This window comes from Canis aureus, chromosome 14, assembly GCF_053574225.1.
Source record: "Canis aureus isolate CA01 chromosome 14, VMU_Caureus_v.1.0, whole genome shotgun sequence".
In the NCBI taxonomy this organism is placed as follows: domain Eukaryota; kingdom Metazoa; phylum Chordata; class Mammalia; order Carnivora; family Canidae; genus Canis; species Canis aureus.
This window is the reverse complement of record NC_135624.1, coordinates 38516874-38538613: the sequence shown is the minus strand read 5'-3', so window position 1 is coordinate 38538613 and position 21740 is coordinate 38516874. Positions and strand designations below refer to the sequence as shown.

Sequence of the window (21740 nt, the reverse complement as noted above, 5' to 3'; positions counted from 1 at the left end):
AAAGGAGCTAGAGAAAAACAGACAGATCCTACACCCAGCAGAAGAAGAGAGTTAATAAAGATTCGAGCAGAACTCAACGAAATCGAGACCAGAAGAACTGTGGAACAGATCAACAGAACCAGGAGTTGGTTCTTTGAAAGAATTAATAAGATAGATAAACCATTAGCCAACCTTATTAAAAAGAAGAGAGAGAAGACTCAAATTAATAAAATCATGAATGAGAAAGGAGAGATCACTACCAACACCAAGGAAATACAAACGATTTTAAAAACATATTATGAACAGCTATATGCCAATAAATTAGGCAATGTAGAAGAAATGGACACATTCCTGGAAAGCCACAAACTACCAAAACTGGAACAGGAAGAAATAGAAAACCTTAACAGGCCAATAACCAGGGAGGAAATTGAAGCAGTCATCAAAAACCTCCCAAGACACAAAAGTCCAGGGCCAGATGGCTTCCCAGGGGAATTCTATCAAACGTTTAAAGAAGAAACCATACCTATTCTACTAAAGCTGTTTGGAAAGATAGAAAGAGATGGAGTACTTCCAAATTCATTCTATGAGGCTAGCATCACCTTAATTCCAAAACCAAAGACCCCACCAAAAAGGAGAATTACAGACCAATATCCCTGATGAACATGGATGCAAAAATTCTCAACAAGATACTAGCCAATCGGATCCAACAGTACATTAAGAAAATTATTCACCATGACCAAGTAGGATTTATCCCTGGGACACAAGGCTGGTTCAACACTCGTAAAACAATCAATGTGATTCATCATATCAGCAAGAGAAAAACCCAAGAACCATATGATCCTCTCATTAGATGCAGAGAAAGCATTTGACAAAATACAGCATCCATTCCTGATCAAAACTCTTCAGAGTGTAGGGATAGAGGGAACATTCCTCAACATCTTAAAAGCCATCTACGAAAAGCCCACAGCAAATATCATTCTCAATGGGGAAGCACTGGGAGCCTTTCCCCTAAGATCAGGAACAAGACAGGGATGTCCACTCTCACCACTGCTATTCAACATAGCACTGGAAGTCCTAGCCTCAGCAACAGACAACAAAAAGACATTAAAGGCATTCAAATTGGCAAAGAAGAAGTCAAATTCTCCCTCTTCGCCGATGACATGATCCTCTACATAGAAAACCCAAAAGTTTCCCCCCCAGATTGCTAGAACTCATACAGCAATTTGGTAGCGTGGCAGGATACAAAATCAATGCCCAGAAGTCAGTGGCATTTCTATACACTAACAACGAGACTGAAGAAAGAGAAATTAAGGAGTCAATCCCATTTACAATTGCACCCAAAAGCATAAGATACCTAGGAATAAACCTAACCAAAGAGGTAAAGGATCTATACCCTAAAAACTATAGAACACTTCTGAAAGAAATTGAGGAAGACACAAAGAGATGGAAAAATATTCCATGCCCATGGATTGCCAGAATTAATATTGTGAAAATGTCAATGTTACCCAGGGCAATTTACACGTTTAATGCAATCCCTATCAAAATACCATGGACTTTCTTCAGAGAGTTAGAACAAATTATTTGAAGATTTGTGTGGAATCAGAAAAGACCCCGAATAGCCAGGGGAATTTTAAAAAAGAAAAGCATATCTGGGGGCATCACAATGCCAGATTTCAGGTTGTACTACAAAGCTGTGGTCATCAAGACAGTGTGGTACTGGCACAAAAACAGACACATAGATCAGTGGAACAGAATAGAGAACCCAGAAGTGGACCCTCAACTTTAGGGTCAACTAATATTCGATAAAGGAGGAAAGACTATCCACTGGAAGAAAGACAGTCTCTTCAATAAACGGTGCTGGGAAAATTGGACATCCACATGCAGAAGAATGAAACTAGACCACTCTCTTGCAGCAGACACAAAGATAAACTCAAAATGGATGAAAGATCTAAATGTGAGACAAGATTCCATCAAAATCCTAGAGGAGAACACAGGCAACACCCTTTTTGAACTCAGCCACAGTAACTTCTTGCAAGATACATTCACGAAGGCAAAAGAAACAAAAGCAAAAATGAACTATTGGGACTTCATCAAGATAAGAAGCTTTTGCACAGCAAAGGATACAGTCAACAAAACTAAAAGACAACCTACAGAGTGGGAGAAGATTTTTGCAAATGACGTATCAGATAAAGGGCTAGTTTCCAAGATCTATATAGAACTTATTAAACTCAACAGTAAAGAAACAAACAATCCAATCATGAAATGGGCAAAAGACATGAACAGAAATCTCACAGAGGAAGACATAGACATGGCCACCATGCACATGAGAAAATGCTCTGCATCACTTGCCATTAGGGAAATACAAATCAAAACCACAATGAGATACCACCTCACACCAGTCAGAATGGGGAACATTAACAAGTCAGGAAACCACAAATGTTGGAGAGGATGCGGAGAAAGGGGAACCCTCTTACACTGTTGGTGGGAATGTGAACTGGTGCAGCCACTCTGGAAAACTGTGGAGGTTCCTCAAAGAGTTAAAAATAGACCTGCCCTACGACCCAGCAATTGCACTGCTGGGGATTTACCCCAAAGATTCAGATGCAATGAAACGCCTGGACACCTGCACCCCGATGTTTCTAGCAGCAATGTCCACAATAGCCAAACTGTGGAAGGAGCCTCGGTGTCCATTGAAAGATGAATGGATAAAGAAGCTGTGACCTATGTATACAATGGAATATTACTCAGCCAGTAGAAACGACAAATACCCACCATTTGCTTCAACGTGGATGGAACTGGAGGGTATTATGCTGAGTGAAGTAAGTCAGTCGGAGAAGGACAAACATTATATGGTCTCATTCATTTGGGGAATATAAATAACAGTGAAAGGAAATCTAAGGGAAGGGAGAAGAAATGTGTGGGAAATATCAGAAAGGGAGACAGAACATAAAGACTCCTAACTCTGGGAAACGAACTAGGGGTGGTGGAAGGGGAGGAGGGTGGGGTGTGGGGGTGAATGGGTGACGGGCACTGAGGGGGGCACTTGAGGGGATGAGCACTGGGTGTTATTCTGTATGTTGGCAAATTGAACACCAATAAAAAATAAATTTATTTAAAAAAAAAAAAAGCGCCTGGCGACTGTGTAAGGTACATAGATGGTAGCCCAGGCGGCTGTCGCAGGGGTTCAGGCAAGAGTGGGGCTGGTGTGGTGGAAAGCATTAGGGAACACTATATGCTTTTTGGAAAAGTACTTGCAGGGCTTCGTTGGGGGTGTAGTAGTTTGAGGGGTTAGGGAAAAGAGCGGTCGGGGCTGCCACCTGGGTCTCTGCCTTTAGGTGGCTGGGAGATTGGCCGAGCTGGGGGTGCCGAGCCTGGAGAGCAATCGTGAGTCCTCTTAGGGAACTGTCAGCTTTCAGATGTGTGAGACCTCCCATGGAAACCTCAGGCAGGCGGGTGGATGCATGTGAGTCTGATGCTCAAGCCAGGACTTGAGCTGCTTGACTTAAAAGAGAGACTGTCTGTACCACTTCAGAGAGGAAGCTCATTTGGGTGACTCGTTTTTGAAAGCATTGCATGAATGAGCAGGTTCAAGTGGAGGATTGTCCAAGCAGCCAGTTGGGGATTGGATACAAGGCAGAGAATTGGCTTCTTTTCTGGAGCTCTTTGACATGGTTTTCATTGTTGCGTGCCATTACTCATCTGTCCTGAGTTAAAGTGTTCCTCCTGGAGGCACGAATAACTATATCGACTGTTTATTAATGTTAATGAAAGTGATTTGTCACAGTGCTCTGGTCCCCATGCTCCATGGACACCATCCCTTGCAGCTGTTACCATAATCTAGTTTGCGGTGTCCTGCACTTGTAGGAAGAGTTGGAAGGCATTCTAGGGCTTTCTGTGCACTGGTTTCCTCCTCGGATGGGCTCGTGAGCACCCGGCAGCAGTATGCCCTGTCTCAGGCTGTTGAAATCAAAGAAGTCAGAGCTGTTCTCCTGCTTACATGCTGGGGAGTGAAGTGTTCTTGGTTACAGGACAGACAGGATTTTATTTTCATTTTGTCTATTTAAGCACTGTTAGGCTAGAGTTGTGCTCTTCCTCGGTCTCCATGGCCAGTCCACATGCTCTTGGTGGACAGCCAGACCCAATAGGCCACAGGAATGTTTGCAAAGCCTGAAGTCAGAACAACTATTACATTCCATCTCAACCCATGATAGGAGTGGCCTTTGCAGTCCCTTGGCCCATGGCTGGTGCTTAGATGGGCATTCCCCAAAATATGTTTCCCAGATTTTTCTTTACTGAACATGCAAGGTTGACCATTGACATGTGAACGTCTGATAGAGAAGCCTTGCTAACCTCAAGCCTGTTTTACTTCTCTTCAGTTTAGATTATGTGATCTATGTCTGCAGTTAATCCTCTTCAGAATACTTGCAGTTCCACACTGTCCTCCTCACCCGTCAGAGCCCCAGCTCTTGACCTGCTGACCTGACTGTGGCCCTCTCTCCTTTCTTGCCTCCATGTGATTGGTGGGATCCATCTGTGAAGCTGTCAGCCACTGCACTCTGACAGTGCCGTCCCCAGCCCTGCCCTCTCCTAAGCTCCACATCTCTATGCAGCTGTCTGCTTGATGGTTCAGGTCCAAATACATAAGAGTCTCCCATGTCCAGAATTGGTGTGACTTTATTCTCACCAAGCCTGCCCCTTCTGTTTGCCCCTCTGTCCCATCCAGAAACCTCGTCGTGCTCAGGTGCTTGTTTTCCTACCGTCCCATATAGTCATCCGAGTGTCCCAAAGTTGCCTGGCTGCCTGGCTCTCTCCTTCGCCACCACCTCAAGGCCTGTGCCACTGGTGTTTCTCGGGTGGCCTATTCCAGGAACCTGGCTGCTCTCTCTGCTTCTCACACTCTCCCCGACACCCTCTGTTCCAAGAGCAGCGCGAGCCTTTAAAATGAAGGTCACATGCCATTGGTCATATTCCAACACCTGCTCCCTCGGCTCTTTGAACCCTGTCCTCTGCCTCTCACACTGTTTTCTTCATTCCCAGTAACCGTAGGCCACTGTGACTATGCCCCACTCTTTGACCATAGCTCCCAGCTGTCAGCTCACTCTGCAGTGTCCCAGATCCCGGAATCCCTTGACCACAGGGGGACTTGCAAGCCACTGCAGGTGGGTGGTCCCTTCCATGTGCCACTCCCCAGTGGGTCGCTTCTTAGCTGCCTGAGCAGCCACAGCTCCCTGACCTGCAAAGATGAGCGTACTCTTAGGATGAGGCCCTTGACCGCCTCTCTGTCCCCCCACCCCCAGCCTTCTCCAGTTTGCTGGCTCTGAGTCCTGTCTGAGTACACCTCACACTGAGCTTCCAGTTGGGCCTCTGGTCTCCTCCAAGACCTCCACCTGCCACCCTGCTGCTCCCACAGAACTATCACTTCAGTTCATGTTAACACCGGCCTCTCAGTACATCTTGGTTCTGTTTTTCAGAATAAATCTATTTCTTACACCTTTCTGCTTCTATACTTGTGTAGGCTCTGCTCAGCTCTTGCCTAGATTACTTGGGCAGCCTCCTACTTGGTCTTTCCTGCTTCCTTCATGCTGTTCACAGCACAGCTGTGCCACTGTTCCTGTTGGTGCCTGCGTCAAATCACATCACTCTACGCAAGGTACCCAAGGACTTTCTCTCTCCCCATAGTGAAAGCTGACTGGCTGGCTGGCTTCCCCAGCCCTCTTGCTCAAACCTTGTCATGCAGCCTTTGCCCACTGGCCTCCCCGGGCCTCCCCCTACACACTGTAGACTATGGGCTTGCTGCCTGTGGGGCCCTTCCCTCCACCATCCAGATGCTCATGGTACATAAATAGAACACTCAATTGTACAAAAAAGGCCTAAAGACCACCTGTGATCCCACTACACGGAAAAAGGGGCATAGTTGTTCCATCTCCTTCTCTGTGTGTTGATGCGTGTGTGCGTCCCATCTCTGATGCTCCCCTTTTGCTCCCCTTTTAAAGGCAGCCGTACTATATATACAGATTGTTTCACCATATTTTTCCACATAACACCATGATAATGGATTTTAACGTCAGTATGTTAGTTCCAAACCATAGTCTTTAGGGCCGCGTACAATGTAGGCAGACACAGTATGATGCACGTAACCCAACTGCTACTATATATAGTTCTGCACTCAACCTCCTTGTTGCTGAGTCCTTGTAGAGTTCTTTCATCATTTCTAAAGAATAATGCCTTGGAATTTAATTTCTGGATCCAGAGTTGTAGTTTTTTTAGAAGGTATTTTTATTTGTGCTGCCAAATTGCCCTTCAGAAAGATGGTGGACTTACCCTCCTAACAGTAGGATATGTGAGGGCCTTCATATCTAAGCCTTAGGCAGCTCCCTGTTGTTTGCATAGCTAGTATGTGTTTTTTATTTAATTTTTAATTTTTTTGGACAGTATGTGTTATTTTAATGCCTAACTTTTTACTATATATTCTAATAAACTATTGCCTTATACATTTATATCTAAGAAATGAGTCTTCGAACCACTGAACTGTGTATTTTAAAGGGTCAGGATGCTGTATATTATACTATGTGCATTATGTTATGGCTACTTAAGAAAGGAAATAAGGCTTTGACGAATAATGGCATTTCATAGTAATGTGAACATAGATGGGAGGTAAAGATACCTTCTTTGATGTTAGTTATTGTTGCTGTGTGGTGTCAACTCTAAAATGATTTTTGTGATTTTATCATGCAGGCAAAAACACTAAGAAAGCTGATCCAACAGACATTTAGACAGTTTGCCAACCTTAACAGAGAAGAAAGTATTCTGAAGTTCTTTGAGATCCTCTCCCCAGTATACAGATTTGATAAAGAATGTTTCAAGTGTGCTCTGGGGGTAAGTATGGGGACACGGGAGATGGTGGACCGGGCTTGATTTCTTTTGCTTTGTCTTAACCATGTACGTCTAAATTTCTGATTGAAATCTGATTTGTCACATTTTGAACAACATGAGAATGTCACTTTACAGTGGGGAAAAAATGCAAAAAGAAAATGTATCAATCTGAGGATGAAATCTTTTTTAAAAGAATGCCTTTGATAAAAAAAAAGAAAAAAGAATGCCTTTGTTGATAATTAGTTTTGTTTTTGTTTTTTTTTTAACTCTAGCCCAATGATTTGTTAATTATTTGTTGTCTCTGTGCTAGTTTACCTATTCAAATCATCTTTCCAAGGAAACTGTTAGCTTTAGACCCACCAAGTACTGGGTCGGTGAAGTTACAGGTATTTTGTAGTACTTGGTTGGGTAGATGAATCACAAGCTAAGCCAGCCCCCACCCCCCTGCCTTGGTCTTTTTTTGTGTCCATGTTTTCATCTAAAATATTTTCTTTTTTCTTCTGGGACCTTTGTCATTACCTGTTTCACCTTCAAAAGTCAAGCTGGATTATTTCAGTGGAACTGGCAATCGGCCCAGAAGAAGGAATCAGTTACCTCACAGACAAAGGCTGCAACGTAAGTCTGCTTTAGCAATACCCCTCATGCGGGACCTGAGTGTAGACAAAGTGAATCATGTCCCTTCCCAGACTCTAGCCCCGACCTGAGAGGGGCCTCTGTCCTGAGTTCTGCGACATTGATTAACTCTTTAGTTAGTGCTGCAGAGTCAGCTGGATATTCGCAGAGAAAAAGCAGGGAATTTTGACCCTGACACACACTATGACAAAACCCATTCCAGATAGAGTATTGATCTACACGTGGAAGATAAATGATAAGAATCATAGAGGAAAATATAGGAGGATATCTTCATAAATTTTGGATAGGCAGAGATTCCTTAACAAGACTTAAAAAGTGCTGACTCTACAAGACAATTCTGATAGAGTACATCAAAATCAAAAACTTCTTTTCTTCAAAGATAGTAGAAAGACAAGCCAGGGACGCCTGGGTGGCTCAGGGGTTGAGCATCTGCCTTTGGCTTAGGGCGTGATCCCGGGGTCCTGGGATCGAGCCCCTGCATCGGGCTCCCTGCAGGGAGCCTGCTTCTCCCACTGCCTGTGTCTCTGCCTCTCTCTCTGTGTCTCTCATGAATAAATAAATAAATAATCTTTTAAAAAAAAAAGAGAGAGAGAGAGAGAAGCCAGATGTTTGCATTAATATATTTGACAGTAGGTTCCTAAGCCAGGATATAGATTGGCAATAAATCAGTAAGTAAAGGGCAGATGACCCAAAAGGATATCCAAATAGTCTATAGGTAAATGAGGAGGTGTTGAGCCTTGGAGTCATCAGATAAGTGCTATTATGTATCTACTGTGATGGCTAAAATGAAAAAGAGCTGTAATACCAAGTGTTGGCAGGAATGCCCTGCTGGAGCTTTCCTCCACTGGTGGCAAGAGCAGCCGTGGTGTGACCTCTTCAGCACAGTCTGTGACATTATCTGTTTTCACGCCTTCAGATTTTTGTAGTCACAGCCTTTAGGCTTGATTTGTGGTCTCCTGTATTTTCTTTCAACGTTTTCTTTGTCCTTTTTACATGTAAGTCTTTAGCCCATCTGGAATCTACCTAAATTCCTCAGGTGAGGTCACAGGTAGGGCCCTCAGAATGTGGTCAAGAGGGGCAGGCTCTGGAGGACATGGCCGCAGTTTCCATCTTGACTCACTCTCCTGTTAGCCTCATAACTTTGAGTCCATCCCTCCACAGTTGGCTTGTGTTTCCTCATTGGTAAAATGGCCATAATAATTTCAGTTGGAACCTAACAGGGTTGGTAAGAGAATTAAATACTTTGATGAATTAGATCATGGCCTTGCACAAAGGAATCACGTAGAAGTTTGGGTGTCATCACTGTTATGTCATCACTGTTGTTGCTGCCCTGTTGCAGGTGAGCAGCCAGCAGTGTCAGCGAGGTTTATCAAGTCATGTGCACCTCCGGGTCTTCCATTCTGTAACAGGGGTCCAGTTGTCTCTTTCTGTGTCGACTCCATACAACTTGATGTGAGACAGCACAAAAATCTTATCTTTTCTTTTTAGTATAGGTACTGTTGAAATGAGCACAATCTAGTCTTGTCTTTTTAATGTTAACTTTATAAGGACGTTAAAGGATATTGAAAGTTATATGAATTTCGTCAGGTAAATTGGGGTCTTTTTATGATTTTATGTAAATCCTGAATATTTGAAGCAAGAATGGGAATAGGCTGTTTTTCAGGGAAGGTAGTCCGGGTCTCAGTGACAGGCCTGCCAGACCCTTCCTGCCCCTCCTGCCCCTCCCGCAGAGGCACAGCTGCTCAGGCTGTCCACTTCTCCTCGCCTTTCATAACTCGTGTTCCATCAGCATGTCCTCTGCCTCTCCGCATCTCCAGTTTGTCACCGTGGAGCCATATCTCAGTCTCTCCCATCATCTCTCCAATGACCTCAGTCCTGCACCTGTCCTCATGCCCCCGAGCGTCTCCGGGGTTCGGCCCTGGCACACGTGTGGAGGGCTTGTCTGTCGTAGCGGCCCTTCGTGGGCGAGCTCAGAAATCGGGGTCACGGCAGGCCGTTCATGTTCCTCAGTGCCGATACGGATCTCGGCCAACCCCCTCTCCCAGTCCCGTTTGATTTAGTCTTTCTCCTGCTGTTCCCTTTGGGTGTTTCCTTACAACCTATGCTCGTTTACGTTGGAGGCCGTTTTCTCATACAACTTTTAACGTCTTACCAGTGTTGGTAGGTGATGTCCTCCTTCCATTGCATTTCTTTTTTTTTTTTTTTTTTATTGGTGTTCAATTTACCAACATACAGAATAACCCCCAGTGCCCGTCACCCAATCACTCCCACCCCCCGCCCTCCTCCCCTTCTACCACCCCTAGTTCGTTTCCCAGAGTTAGGAGTCTTTATGTTCTGTCTCCCTTTCTGATATTTCCCACACATTTCTTCTCCCTTCCCTTTCACTATTATTTATATTCCCCACATGAATGAGAACATATAATGTTTGTCCTTCTCCGACTGACTTACTTCACTCAGCATAATACCCTCCAGTTCCATCCACGTTGAAGCAAATGGTGGGTATTTGTCATTTCTAATGGCTGAGTAATATTCCATTGTATACATAAACCACATCTTCTTTATCCATTCATCTTTCGATGGACACCGAGGCTCCTTCCACAGTTTGGCTATTGTGGACATTGCTGCTAGAAACATCGGGGTGCAGGTGTCCCGGCGTTTCATTGCATCTGTATCTTTGGGGTAAATCCCCAACAGTGCAATTGCTGGGTCGTAGGGCAGGTCTATTTTTAACTGTTTGAGGAACCTCCACACAGTTTTCCAGAGTGGCTGCGCCAGTTCACATTCCCACCAACAGTGTAAGAGGGTTCCCCTTTCTCCGCATCCTCTCCAACATTTGTGGTTTCCTGACTTGTTAATTTTCCCCATTCTCACTGTTGTGAGGTGGTATCTCATTGTGGTTTTGATTTGTATTTCCCTGATAGCAAGTGATGCAGAGCATTTTCTCATATGCATGTTGGCCATGTCTATGTCTTCCTCTGTGAGATTTCTCTTCATGTCTTTTGCCCATTTCATGATTGGATTGTTGGTTTCTTTGGTGTTGAGTTAAATAAGTTCTTTATAGATCTTGGAAACTAGCCCTTTATCTGATATGTCATTTGCAAAAATCTTCTCCCATTCTGTAGGTTGTCTTTTAGTTTTGTTGACTGTATCGTTTGCTGTGCAAAAGCCCATTGCATTTCTTTACAGCTTGAAGTTTTGTTTCTTTCATCATAGGATTATTTAGGAGGATGTAAAAGTAGCTCTGGGGGTTTGGGTCTCACTGTTATTTCTAATGCTACTGGCTGATGAGCAGAGAACAGGTTTTTTGTTTTTTGTTTTTTTTTAATTTTTATTTATTTATGATAGTCACACAGAGAGAGAGAGAGAGGCAGAGACACAGGCAGAGGGAGAAGCAGGCTCCATGCACCGGGAGCCCGATGTGGGATTCGATCTTGGGTCTCCAGGATCGCGCCCTGGGCCAAAGGCAGGCGCCAAACCGCTGCGCCACCCAGGGATCCCGAGAACAGGTTTTTTTATGTGTTAATTGTTGTGACTGTGTTCCAGTCTCCTTTATAGCCAAGCATATGGTAGTTTTTTATTCATGTTCTGTGGAAAAAATGTCTATTTTCTCTGGGAGGCTGTGAGGATCTCTGTCCTCTGAAGTGAAAGTTGCTGGTTGTGTGAAGTAGAAGGGAACTAGCACGGGGGCAGTCAGATAGAGCCCGGAAGGCCCTCCTGCTCCCCTTCTGCCTGCCACAGCCGCCCTCCCCGACTCTGTGAGTGAAGGCAGGCTTCTGGTAAGACCACCCCTGGCTGTGGCGCGGCCCCCGTCTCCTCTTTCCTGCACAGCAAATGCTTCCAGTATACTGGGCCATTCCGTGAGCACAGAAAAATGTGTAATTTCTCTCTCCGGAAAAATATCCTCCCTCGAGCACGTGGCTGGTTCTGCGGCCTCACCATTTCCTCCTTCCCTGCCCCAAACAACATAGATACGGCGTTAGACAATACCCTCAGAGGCTTTCTCATGTTCCTTATCACATTTGTAACTACATACTTGTGTGATTGCTTACGTCTGGATTCATGTCCTCCTTGTCCACTGCTTTGTTCCTGGCACATAGAGCCCAGCACCTCGTAAATTCTCAGAGGCCTTCGTTCACTCCCTCACACCCAGGGACAGCCCTACTTCCTTGTGGTGATGGTGGACAGGATGGGTGCCTGCCACTAGATCACCCTCAGGGGGCTTTTAGTCCAGTTGTGAGAGTGGATGTAAGAAAGAAGATAAGCAGCAGAAATAATCCGATCAGAGAGAGGGCCCCAGTAGGGTGGTGTGAGAGTGTCTGGTGTCCAGTTTAGAATGGGGTCAGTGTTGGCCCCTCCCAACCTCGTCTTCTGTGTAATAGATACTTTTAAAGAGCCTTTTGCTAATTTGAAACAAACTCACAGAATATGCCATGCACATAAAATTTCATAAACTCTCAGTATGTCAGTGCACAGCACAGAGACAGGCAGACGTTACAGGCGAGTCAGAGCTTAGTACTTTGTATGTTCATCTGAGAGAGGGCAACCGGAAGTAACCCCTTGCAAGTAGTATAGGAAAGTGACAAGAGGAAGGAGCTATGTGACTGACCTTGGGATCATGTCAGAATGAGGCAGAAACACAGTGTGGTTAAAAAAGGGAACACAATAATTTCCATGACTTAAATTTCTCATTGTGCTTTGGAAATAACTTTTTTCATTAACAGATGGCAATAATAGGAATACTTTAATATAATCATTCAGTGAGACTAGTTGAGATGTCCCTCACTTCATGCATCAGCAGCTTAATCACATTTGACTCCTGGTCTGCTAGAAGGACTCTCATCTCGTCGGTTACAGATGTGTGGGCTCGGGGTCAGCAGCTCAAACACCAAACAAGTATTGCCCCCTGTAATGTCGTTTCTGAAAATGGTGAGCAACTCAGCATCCAACAATAGCAAAGTCAGTATTCTCAAAATTACCCATAAGTTGCATTCCTGGAAAATTGAGTGCAGAGCATACTTTGTTTTTTAAAATAGACTTGGGTTCAGGACAACTGGGTGGCTCAGTGGTTGAGCGACTGACTTCGGCTCAGATTGTGACCCCGGGGTCCTAGGATCGAGTCCAGCATTGGGGTCCCTGCAGGAAGCCTGCTTCTCCCTCTGCCTGTGTCTCAGCCTCTCTCTCCATGTCTCTCATGAATAAATAAATAAAATCTTAAAAAAAAATAGACTTGAGTTCTAGAATAGGATTTTTCACCAATATGAACACCAGGACAGTTGAACGCTCTTCAGTACCCAGGACAGTTTTCATTGTGAGGGAATTTCCTGTGCTTTATGTGGCATCTCACAGCCCTGGTCCCCATTTAAATTCCTCATTCTTTGGCCACCCAAAACAACCCTCTGGAGCATGATTCTGCCCCTGTAAGACTAGAGTGCATCCAGTCAGGATGAGCTCATGATGAGAAATTAGGCCCAGGAGGCAGGCAGAGGGAGGACCATGTGGGTGTTTGCTTCCTTTTGCAGGCATCATACCTGTTTAACAGGGGACTGTCAGACCTGACTTACACTTTCAGGTACCTCCCTGGCTTCCAGGTAGTGGGGAGCGGGGGGAGATTAAGGGAGGCACAGATCAAGGGAAACAGCTGCAGGGTTGATGGTCTAAGCAGGATACCAAATGGCGATTGCACTAGAGTGACAGCTGGGAAGGTGGAAGGAAAACACACAGACTCCGGGTGTGGAGCTGGGCTGGGTGTGGGCGAGGGAAACAGGGGCCGGTGATAATGCCTCCGTGTTTTGGCTCAGGAACAGGGTTGAACAGCAATGCTTGTTGCTGCACTGGGGAGGCCTGGGAGGAGCAGGTGTTGAGGGCGGATCCTGTGACTGTGCTGTTCACAGGCTGTCCCCGACGTTCATGTGGGGGTGTTATGTGGGTGGTTAGATACGTGTCCCAGTTCAGGGGCTGGGTGGTATTTGCTGGGCCACCAGAGCTCAGGGCAAGGATGGGGCCCAGCACAGAGTCCTGTGGCCCTTGATCACTTAGAGATGGAGTAGAGGGAGAAGCCACGGAAACTGCGGAAGACAGCCAGAGAGGTAGGAGGGAACCCCATGGGGGCAGATGACATAGAGGTGGAGAGGGGAGAGTGGGCATGGGGCTACTGTGTGCTGCTTGGAGGTCTCAGAACAGGAACGCAGAGGGTGTCCCTGTTTCCCATCTCAGTGCCTCACGGAGGGCCCCTGTGCTTGAGGGCAAAGCTGTCAAGGGGTTTTCATGGGAAGGGAAGCTGGCTATGAGTCACTTTTTTTTTTTTTTTTTTAAGATTTTATTTATTTATTAGAGAGAGCATCCACGCGTGCACAAACTAGGGCGGGGGCAGAGGGCAGAGGCAGAAGCAGACTCGGCTGAGCAGGGAGCCTGACGCAGGACTGATCCCAGGACCCTGGGATCATGACCTGAGCTGAAGGCAGATGCTCAACTGCTGAGCCCCCCAGGTGTTCCTATGAGTCACTTTCTGAACAACGATTCCAGCTCAGTCCTGGTGGCAGATTCTGGGCTGAATGGAGCATTTGGTGGGAGAGGCCAGTCCTCTCCACGCTGTAATCAGGGTAACTGTTGTGAATAAATGTGGAGGAATCAGCACAGCAAAGTGATCGTTGTCATGAAATGCTAGAAGGATAAGGGACAAATGGGCTTTTTTTTTTTTTTTTTGTCTTCATAAGAAGAAAAGAGTTTATTCTACTTGGAAAAATGAAGTCCCTCTTGGCTCATCTTCCTGGGAAGGGGCCTTTGGACACCTGCCAACTCCCTGGTGCCAGTGCACTCAGACTTGCCTCTAATTTAGGGAGCACTGGGAATGCTCCCAGGTCCCCCTCTCTGTGGGAGTGGGAGCAGGTTTCCACGCAGTTCCCCCCACCCCCCGAGGCCAGTGAATGAGTCAAGTCAGGGACTTTCTTCTACTTCTTTCCTTCCCTGGTGCCAGTGATTCACTGGTCCAGCTCTGACAGGTGGCGTGCTCCTGGTTGGCCATCAGGAGCACAAAGCAGGCATGTCCCTGACCTCGAAGTGAGTAGACAGTTCCTGGCGGTTCCAGGACCACTCCAGAGGAGAAGGAAACCCCACCAGGGGCTGCATGGACGAGCAGCCTCTCCCCAGACGCAGTCATTGGGGGGAAGTCCTCAGGAGAGTGGGTTGGGGTGGGCACTGCGGGAATGTCAGAGAGTACCTGGCAGGAGTCTTCTTCTGGGGTCCAAAGTGGTTGCCTTTTCCCTCTGCAGCCCACACACCTGGCTGACTTCAATCAGGTGCAGACCATTCAGTATTCAAACAGCGAAGACAAGGACAGGAAAGGAATGCTACAGTTGAAGATCGCCGGCGCCCCCGAGGTAAGAATGCGCTTTTCATAGGTTGTCAGAATCCCAGTTTTCTCTTATTACATGGTGGGTGTTCTGTTTGAAGCAGTAATGAATGTGTGCCCCCAAGAGTGGAGCAGGCGACAGGTGGAAAAGTCATTCAGGAGCATTATTGTCAAGATGGTTGAAGATTCTTGTGAACTACCAAGAACATCAGCTTCTTAGGATTATGTAAATACACAGGTACCTTCAGTAAGTGGCATCATGTCCCAGACTGCTGTACATGGCAGTCTCTGGGCTGGGTCACCGTGCTGGCAACAGGGCCATCGCCGCGGGGCTTCTGCTCTCCTGACGCTTAGCACAGGCGCCAAGAGCTACACAGTTCTCTGAACCCAGGGAAAGCAGTTCTTTGAGATACTTTGTTCCCGTTGTACAGCTGAGGAAGCCAAGTACAAGTGGCAGAGATGGGGTGGGTCCCAGAGCCCATGTTTTTAAACCTTACGTAGCATGGCACAGTCCAGACAGGGTGTCATTTGGCAAATACTGCATCAGGTGGCCCTCTAAAAGACAGGCAAAGAATACTCACGTGTTGAGGAATCCGAACAACTTGGCACGAGTGGTCATGGTTGTGGCACACAGCATGTTTTCAGACCTCTGTCATCTGTTCCGAGATTCATACAGGGCTCTTTGGTGGCAGCAGCCTTTTCTCAGATGGATTTATCTGCCACGCTCCTCACTTGTTCTTTCTGCCTTGGAAGTGGTGGCATTTCTGAGGCTTTAGGAACTGCATTTGATTCTTGGAGGTGAATAAATGAAACCCTAAAATTTGGAGACTTTATTGCCAATTAAAATTTCCTGACAGTATCTCTGTAATATTCTTGTTCAGCCCCACCATTTTCAGACTCCTCCACATGTGCGCGCACGCACACACACACACACACACACACAGACACCCATAACAGGTAGCTGAGTGCAGGGAAGGTGTGTTGTTTGTGGAGGAGGAGGTGAGGAATACTCAGGACAGCCCTGTGTCTGGAAGGAAAATACAGCTCTGATCATCTCCCAGATAATCTTTGATGATAAATCTTTAGTAAGTTTATCAAAATTACAGGTTTGATAGCGAAAAGAGTGATTTCTGACCTCATAGGCCGAATATCCTGTGCATGTTAAAAACAGTGACATTTTAGTAATTTTCTTTAACGTTAGAAAAATTATGATGGATAATTGATAAAAATTTACTCCATGTTTAGTTTCTAAAGTAAGCCATACTTGAAATACACCGATTCTCTAAATTCTTCCCTTAATTAGATGTGCCAGAGGGGCCAGACATTCTGGAGGGAAATATTTTTTTTACCTCCTTTAGTTCTAGAAAGTGAATCTCAGTTTAAGTGATTTTTCTGTTTTTGTCTGGGTCGCCTTCTGTCACATATTCTAGGAATAACGTCCTTAAATATCAGACTTCCTTTTTCACACCAACCTTATGACAAATCTGTGTCGCTGTCACTCTTCTCTGTTTCCAAGGGTATCTAGAGATCTGATGTCATAGCGCAGCTGCCCCTTTGATGATTGCAGAGAACAATAACGCCTCTCTCTTGGTCTTTTCCCCTTTTAGCCTCTGACAGTGACAGCGCCATCCCTAACCATCGCCGAGAATATGGCTGACTTGATAGATGGGTACTGCCGGCTGGTGAACGGGGCCACGCAGTCTTTTATCATCAGACCCCAGAAAGGTGAGGTCCTGCTTCTGCTTGAGCAGTCCCACTGGGAGCTGTTAAGCAAGCTCACTCCAACAGCCTCTGTTCCTTCTTTTAGGTGACTCTGAAGACCAACCGAGTAATTCGGGCCACTATGTCTGTGGTTGGTTTTCTGGGGAAGTGGGGTGATGTACAGCCTCTGAGCCAGGTTTGAATAGAAGAGCTTCAGGGAAACAGTGTTGGTGTTCAGGTGCTGGGTTCGAGCAACACACTGGGGTACTTTCTAGGCAACTGTCGGTGTTTGTAAATAAAATTTTCAGATTATGTTCTGGGTTGGGTTTTTTTTTTCTTTAGGTATCCTTTGTAATTCTTATTAAATAAAGTATCTTTCCTGTTTTTTCTGATAGATCTCAAAATCTTAGTGTAAAGAACAAAATTAGTTCTAAGTCATGATGTAAAATCAGTGATTAGAGTGAATAATTGTCCTAGAAACAAGGGTATATCACTTTGGAAGTGTTGTGGGTTCTTGCAAGTCCGTAAGAAGGGTGGTTTCAGAAGATTTAGATTTCTGAAATAATCAAACAGAATGTTCCCAGCAAGATAACAGCATAGTGGTAGCAGGAAAAATCTGGGCTTTAGAAATTTTATCCATTTGTGTATTGAAATCACAAGTGCCCGGTGCTGCCATCTGTAAATTGCTTGACCTTTCTGTGCCTCGGTTCTCTAGCTATAACACTCAGTGGCACCTATCTTTTATGGTTTAGGGAGGATAAATGACTTCATATACATAGAAGGCTTAGAACTGTGTCTGGCATATACAGAGGCCACAAATGTTAGCATTGTTCCCATTGCTGCTGCTAGCTGACCTGTGATCCTGACATACTACGTGAAGTTTGACTTTGTCCTTGTCTGTAGAAAACACGGTGAGTGGGTTCATAGTGGTGCCCACAAAGCAGCCAGCTCTGTGGCTGGTAGACATAGGATCCCTTGTAGCGCTCCCCTCCGTAACCAGGACGATAACAGAGAAGTGGTCCTGAGAGGCTGAGTGCTATGTGGCCAGGCAAGCTGTCTGAAGAGGAGATAGGAGAGCAGATGATGAAGTACCGGACTCCTGGTAGACATGCAGCAGAAAGCCCAGCCTGCCCAGCAGCCGAGTGTCTTGTGTTGACAGAGTGGTTGGAGGGAGCAGTTGGAAGGGGGGTGCACTGTGAAGCAGAGGGAACATTGGAACCTTTGTTTAAAAGTTAGGATCATGATGTGCTCTGAAAACAGTAGCTGAAGCCACAGCCAGAGGCCAGTAAGTGTGGATTCTAGGATATGCCTAATCTAGGACACCTCTTTTTAACACCATGATCACACCAGTGAAACCTGTTCATTTTTATTCTAAAATATAGTGTATATTTGTACTTATAGTAGCTTTCTTTTTGTGAAATACAGTAATGAAGTTGCTTTTCGAAAGCTCTAAAGGCTACTCTCAGTAAAACTGGTACAGATGTAAACTCTTGATTTTTCATATTCACCTTGCAAATATGATTTAAATGCTTTGGGAAAGTTTCTTTCTCTCAAGACTGTTTTGTCAAAGTGTTCAATGTTACATATTGCCCGTCTCCTTTTTAGTAAATTATTTTAAAAACTTTATCCTAGTTTACCAAATGTTTATCAGTTTGTACACACAAAAGAAATAGCATCCAGACATTAAGCATTAAATAAGCCGCCGTTTCACTTTCAAAACTTAAACACCTTCCTGTGTTGGCTTTTAATTGGCTTTTTTTTTCTCCTTAGGGATAAACATTTTGATATCACATCTTGTGAACTGAGATGCATTACGTTCTCATGCATATGACAAGAGCACAAGTGAAAATGCTTCTCATAAAATCCTAGTAGGGTGCTGGCTCTCAGCAATTTTTTGTTGTCTTTACAGAATGAGATCCCAGAGTGGATAATTTACTTACCTTATTCTCAGTTGCAGCATATTCTTTTATTACACAGCTATTTTGTAATAGATACCTAAAGTTAGGATAAATTGCCTAATGGAAATATTACTTTAAATCAAATATTTTTAATGGATTATGTTTAATTTCGATTTTTTAGATTTTTTTTTTAATTTTCATTTATTTATGATAGTCACAGAGAGAGAGAGAGAGGCAGAGACACAGGCAGAGGGAGAAGCAGGCTCCATGCACCGGGAGCCCGATGTGGGATTCGATCCCGGGTCTCCAGGATCGTGCCCTGGGCCAAAGGCAGGCGCCAAACCGCTGCGCCACCCAGGGATCCCTAATTTTGATTTTTTTGAAATTTCTAATAAATGTAAAACACGTTTCTATAATCCAGTGCACCATTTTCCTGGCACTGTGCTTTTAATAACAGTTACACATGTACCCATATGTCTTCTCTAGATTACAAACTGTTTAACAGTAAGCAGCATGTACGTGTTCTTATGTGTACCAGAGGCACCAGTTCTAAGTGATCTGTAGGTTCTCCACGTGAGCTGTGAGTATGCTCACACACACCTTATTAGATCTGTGATCTATAACAGTAACTTTGCATTTATAAAGTGCTTTTAAAGGTGGTATTTCCTGAGATGGAAAACATAGAGCCGTAAGCAAGGGAGGTGAGTGGGGGATGGGGTAGCTGGGTGACGGGCACTGAAGAGAGCACTTGATGGGATGAGCACTGGGTGTTATACTGTATGTTGGCAAATTGAATTTAAATAATAAATAGCCACAAGCAAGATGTCTTGAACTGAGTTCCACCAGAGTTGCTGAGTGGCCTTGGAGCTTTCTGTGGGGCCTCAGCTTACCTATGCCTTACCCACAAGCTCAGTGGCAGATTTTCAATTTTAGCAAAATTTTTCTCAGAGGAAAGAATTATGCAAATTAGTATAGGGTCATAATTTCTCATTCCTCAGGAGATTTCCTGTATGCAGTATGATGATAAGCCTGTGCCTATGAGGGAGGGGGTACATGCTTCTAAGACATCATGACCCACAGCGTACAAAGAACAGAAATGACAGATTTGGTTATGTAAATGAGAAAGCACTTCTTTCAGTAAAGAAACATTTTTTAAAGCTGAGGTACAGGAGGGATACAGACAACAAAGAATTAAAATTCTTTTTTCTCACATGTTCTTCTAGCTCGTTAAGACAAGCCAGTATGAAAATAGGCTCCCTACAGAAGAGCAGACGTGCAAATGTCCCGCAAGCATTGGCCGCCAGCAATGATAGGTAGCATTTTGTGGTCTGAGTTAGGTGGAGTGATCTTTCCTTCCTTTCTTGGAAGGGCTTGGAAGATAGGCTCTCACACTTTGTTGGTGTCTGTGTAAGTTGTCGGAGGCCAGCAGAGCGGTGGTGCCCTGCCTGTTGTCCCCCCTCCTAGAAATCCTCCTGAAGAACCAGACAGACACAGGATGTTCACTCTGCACTATTTGTAAGAGCTCCAAACCAGGACCAGACTAGGCGTCCACACAGTGGGAAGTAATCACTAGTGAGGGAGCATGCAACCCTGAGGGAGTACTCCACGGCTGTGGAAAACCATGAGGGGGCGCTCTTTTGTGCTGAAAGCCTACATGTGTGTACATACATATATATGTAGCTAAACCTGTGTGTGTGTGTTCGCACATGTAAAAGGAGTGTGGAAATGTGGGCAACTAAGAGACCACCGTGGACAGGGAGTACTCCTGGGGAGGTGGAGATGTGTCTGAAGCAGAGGGGAGCCTTCGGCTTTTCCACTTCCTTTCCACGTTATGTACTTTTAGGACTTAGATTTGTTGCAAGGAATCTGCATTGTTTAATTTGAAAAACAGATTAAAACTTTTATCCAGAAGTTAAAAGTCAGATGTAGGTTAATACAAAGGGATTTATTCCAGAAATAAGATACCTACTGTGGGAATGGTACAAGAAGTTGTATGGTAGGCATTTGGCTTATACCTTTAAAGGAATGTTAAGAATTAATACCTAGAATCGGGCCTTTCAGTTGGTGAGTACTGAGTTTTTATAACTCTGCTGCTGACTGTGTGTTGCCATTTTACTCAGCGATCTGTAACTCTCTTGCTTCCTGAAAATGTACTCTCCTAAGATCCTTCAGTTGTTAGTTCTTTTACAACCTTCGGCTCCTGCCCAGCTGCTGGGAAGGCTCTTAGCCAAGTGTTTATTAACTGAGCTCTTTCTCTCCAAGGAAGCAGACATTGCCACAAAGAGTGCAGACAGCTAGTGGCCACACTAGTGTGTCACTTAAAGGCCGTTATTAACTGACGGTGGTGGGTGTGGGCAAGATGTGGACCTAGCATTCATGGGTGGTCAACTAATGATAGGATTTTCTAGTAACTCCACGTTTGGGTATAGCTTGGCTTATTTTGCTTGAAATTTGGATGTCTAAAAGAGAGGAATTGCTGTAGTGCATTGGGCATTACCCAGTAGTTGTATCTATTCTGTGTTACTCACGCCTTGCCACTGTCCCTGCAAATCAGGCAGTCTGATTTCTGTTTATAGGTCAATAAACAGTTGTTCAGAATCACTCATGTGGGGTCCAAGGCTGATTCAGTTCTTCATTTACCAAGTGGTGGTCTGTGAACTTTCTGAGCGCAGGGGACCCTGCTGAGTGTTAGAGACACCTGTGTGCAGGTTAAGTCTAACCTCCACGAGTCTGATACATGGAAGTGCCCTGTAATGAGGCAGAAGCACAGCAGGGCCAACCAGAGCCACCTGGGCTGCCACAGGAAGGGCTCCTTAGAGTTCAAATTGTGCTTGGATGGAGCTTTGGTTTTTAAAGAATATGTCATTTATTTACTTATTTTTAAGTTTTAGGTAGTAAACATACAATGCAGTGTTGGTTTCTAGAGTAGAATTCAGTGAGTCATCACTTCTATACAATACCCAGTACTCATCACAAGTCCCCCCCCCCCCCAGGTCCCCATCCCCCATCTAGCCCATCCCGCACCAAATTGAGCTTTGAGAAATTGAGGAATGGTGCTTCTACCAGAAGGAAGAGCATCTTTCAAGGGTTGAAATGTGTGAAGGCAGCATGATGTGTTCAGGAAAATATGATGTGCAGCCACATAGGACCAGGGAACAGTAGAGAATGAGACTGGGGAGACAGGACACAGGTAACTTCTGGGAGCAGGGAGCTCTTGGGGCTGAGTTCTAGGGCAAGTGCAAGGAGCAGGATTCTAGACAACAATTGTGACTGCAGTGGGTGACACCAGTGGGCTGCCTGGGAAGGCA

At 45.1% G+C, this 21740-nt stretch overlaps 1 protein-coding gene across 23 annotated transcripts in view; it reads left to right on the top strand.

The window, feature by feature from the left end:
* Positions 1–21740, top strand: part of PTK2 (protein tyrosine kinase 2) — a 267646-nt gene that overhangs the window by 146802 nt on the left and 99104 nt on the right. For 21 of the 23 annotated variants that reach the window (XM_077847404.1, XM_077847401.1, XM_077847398.1 and 18 more), the window contains 4 exons: positions 6715–6855; positions 7390–7467; positions 14754–14861; positions 16441–16558. In XM_077847404.1, coding sequence (XP_077703530.1) covers positions 6715–6855; positions 7390–7467; positions 14754–14861; positions 16441–16558 — 445 coding nt within the window. Of the gene's footprint in view, positions 1–6714; positions 6856–7389; positions 7468–13414; positions 13572–14522; positions 14542–14753; positions 14862–16440; positions 16559–21740 lie in introns of those variants that run through there. The other 2 variants (XM_077847409.1, XM_077847410.1) reach the window with 2 other exon arrangements.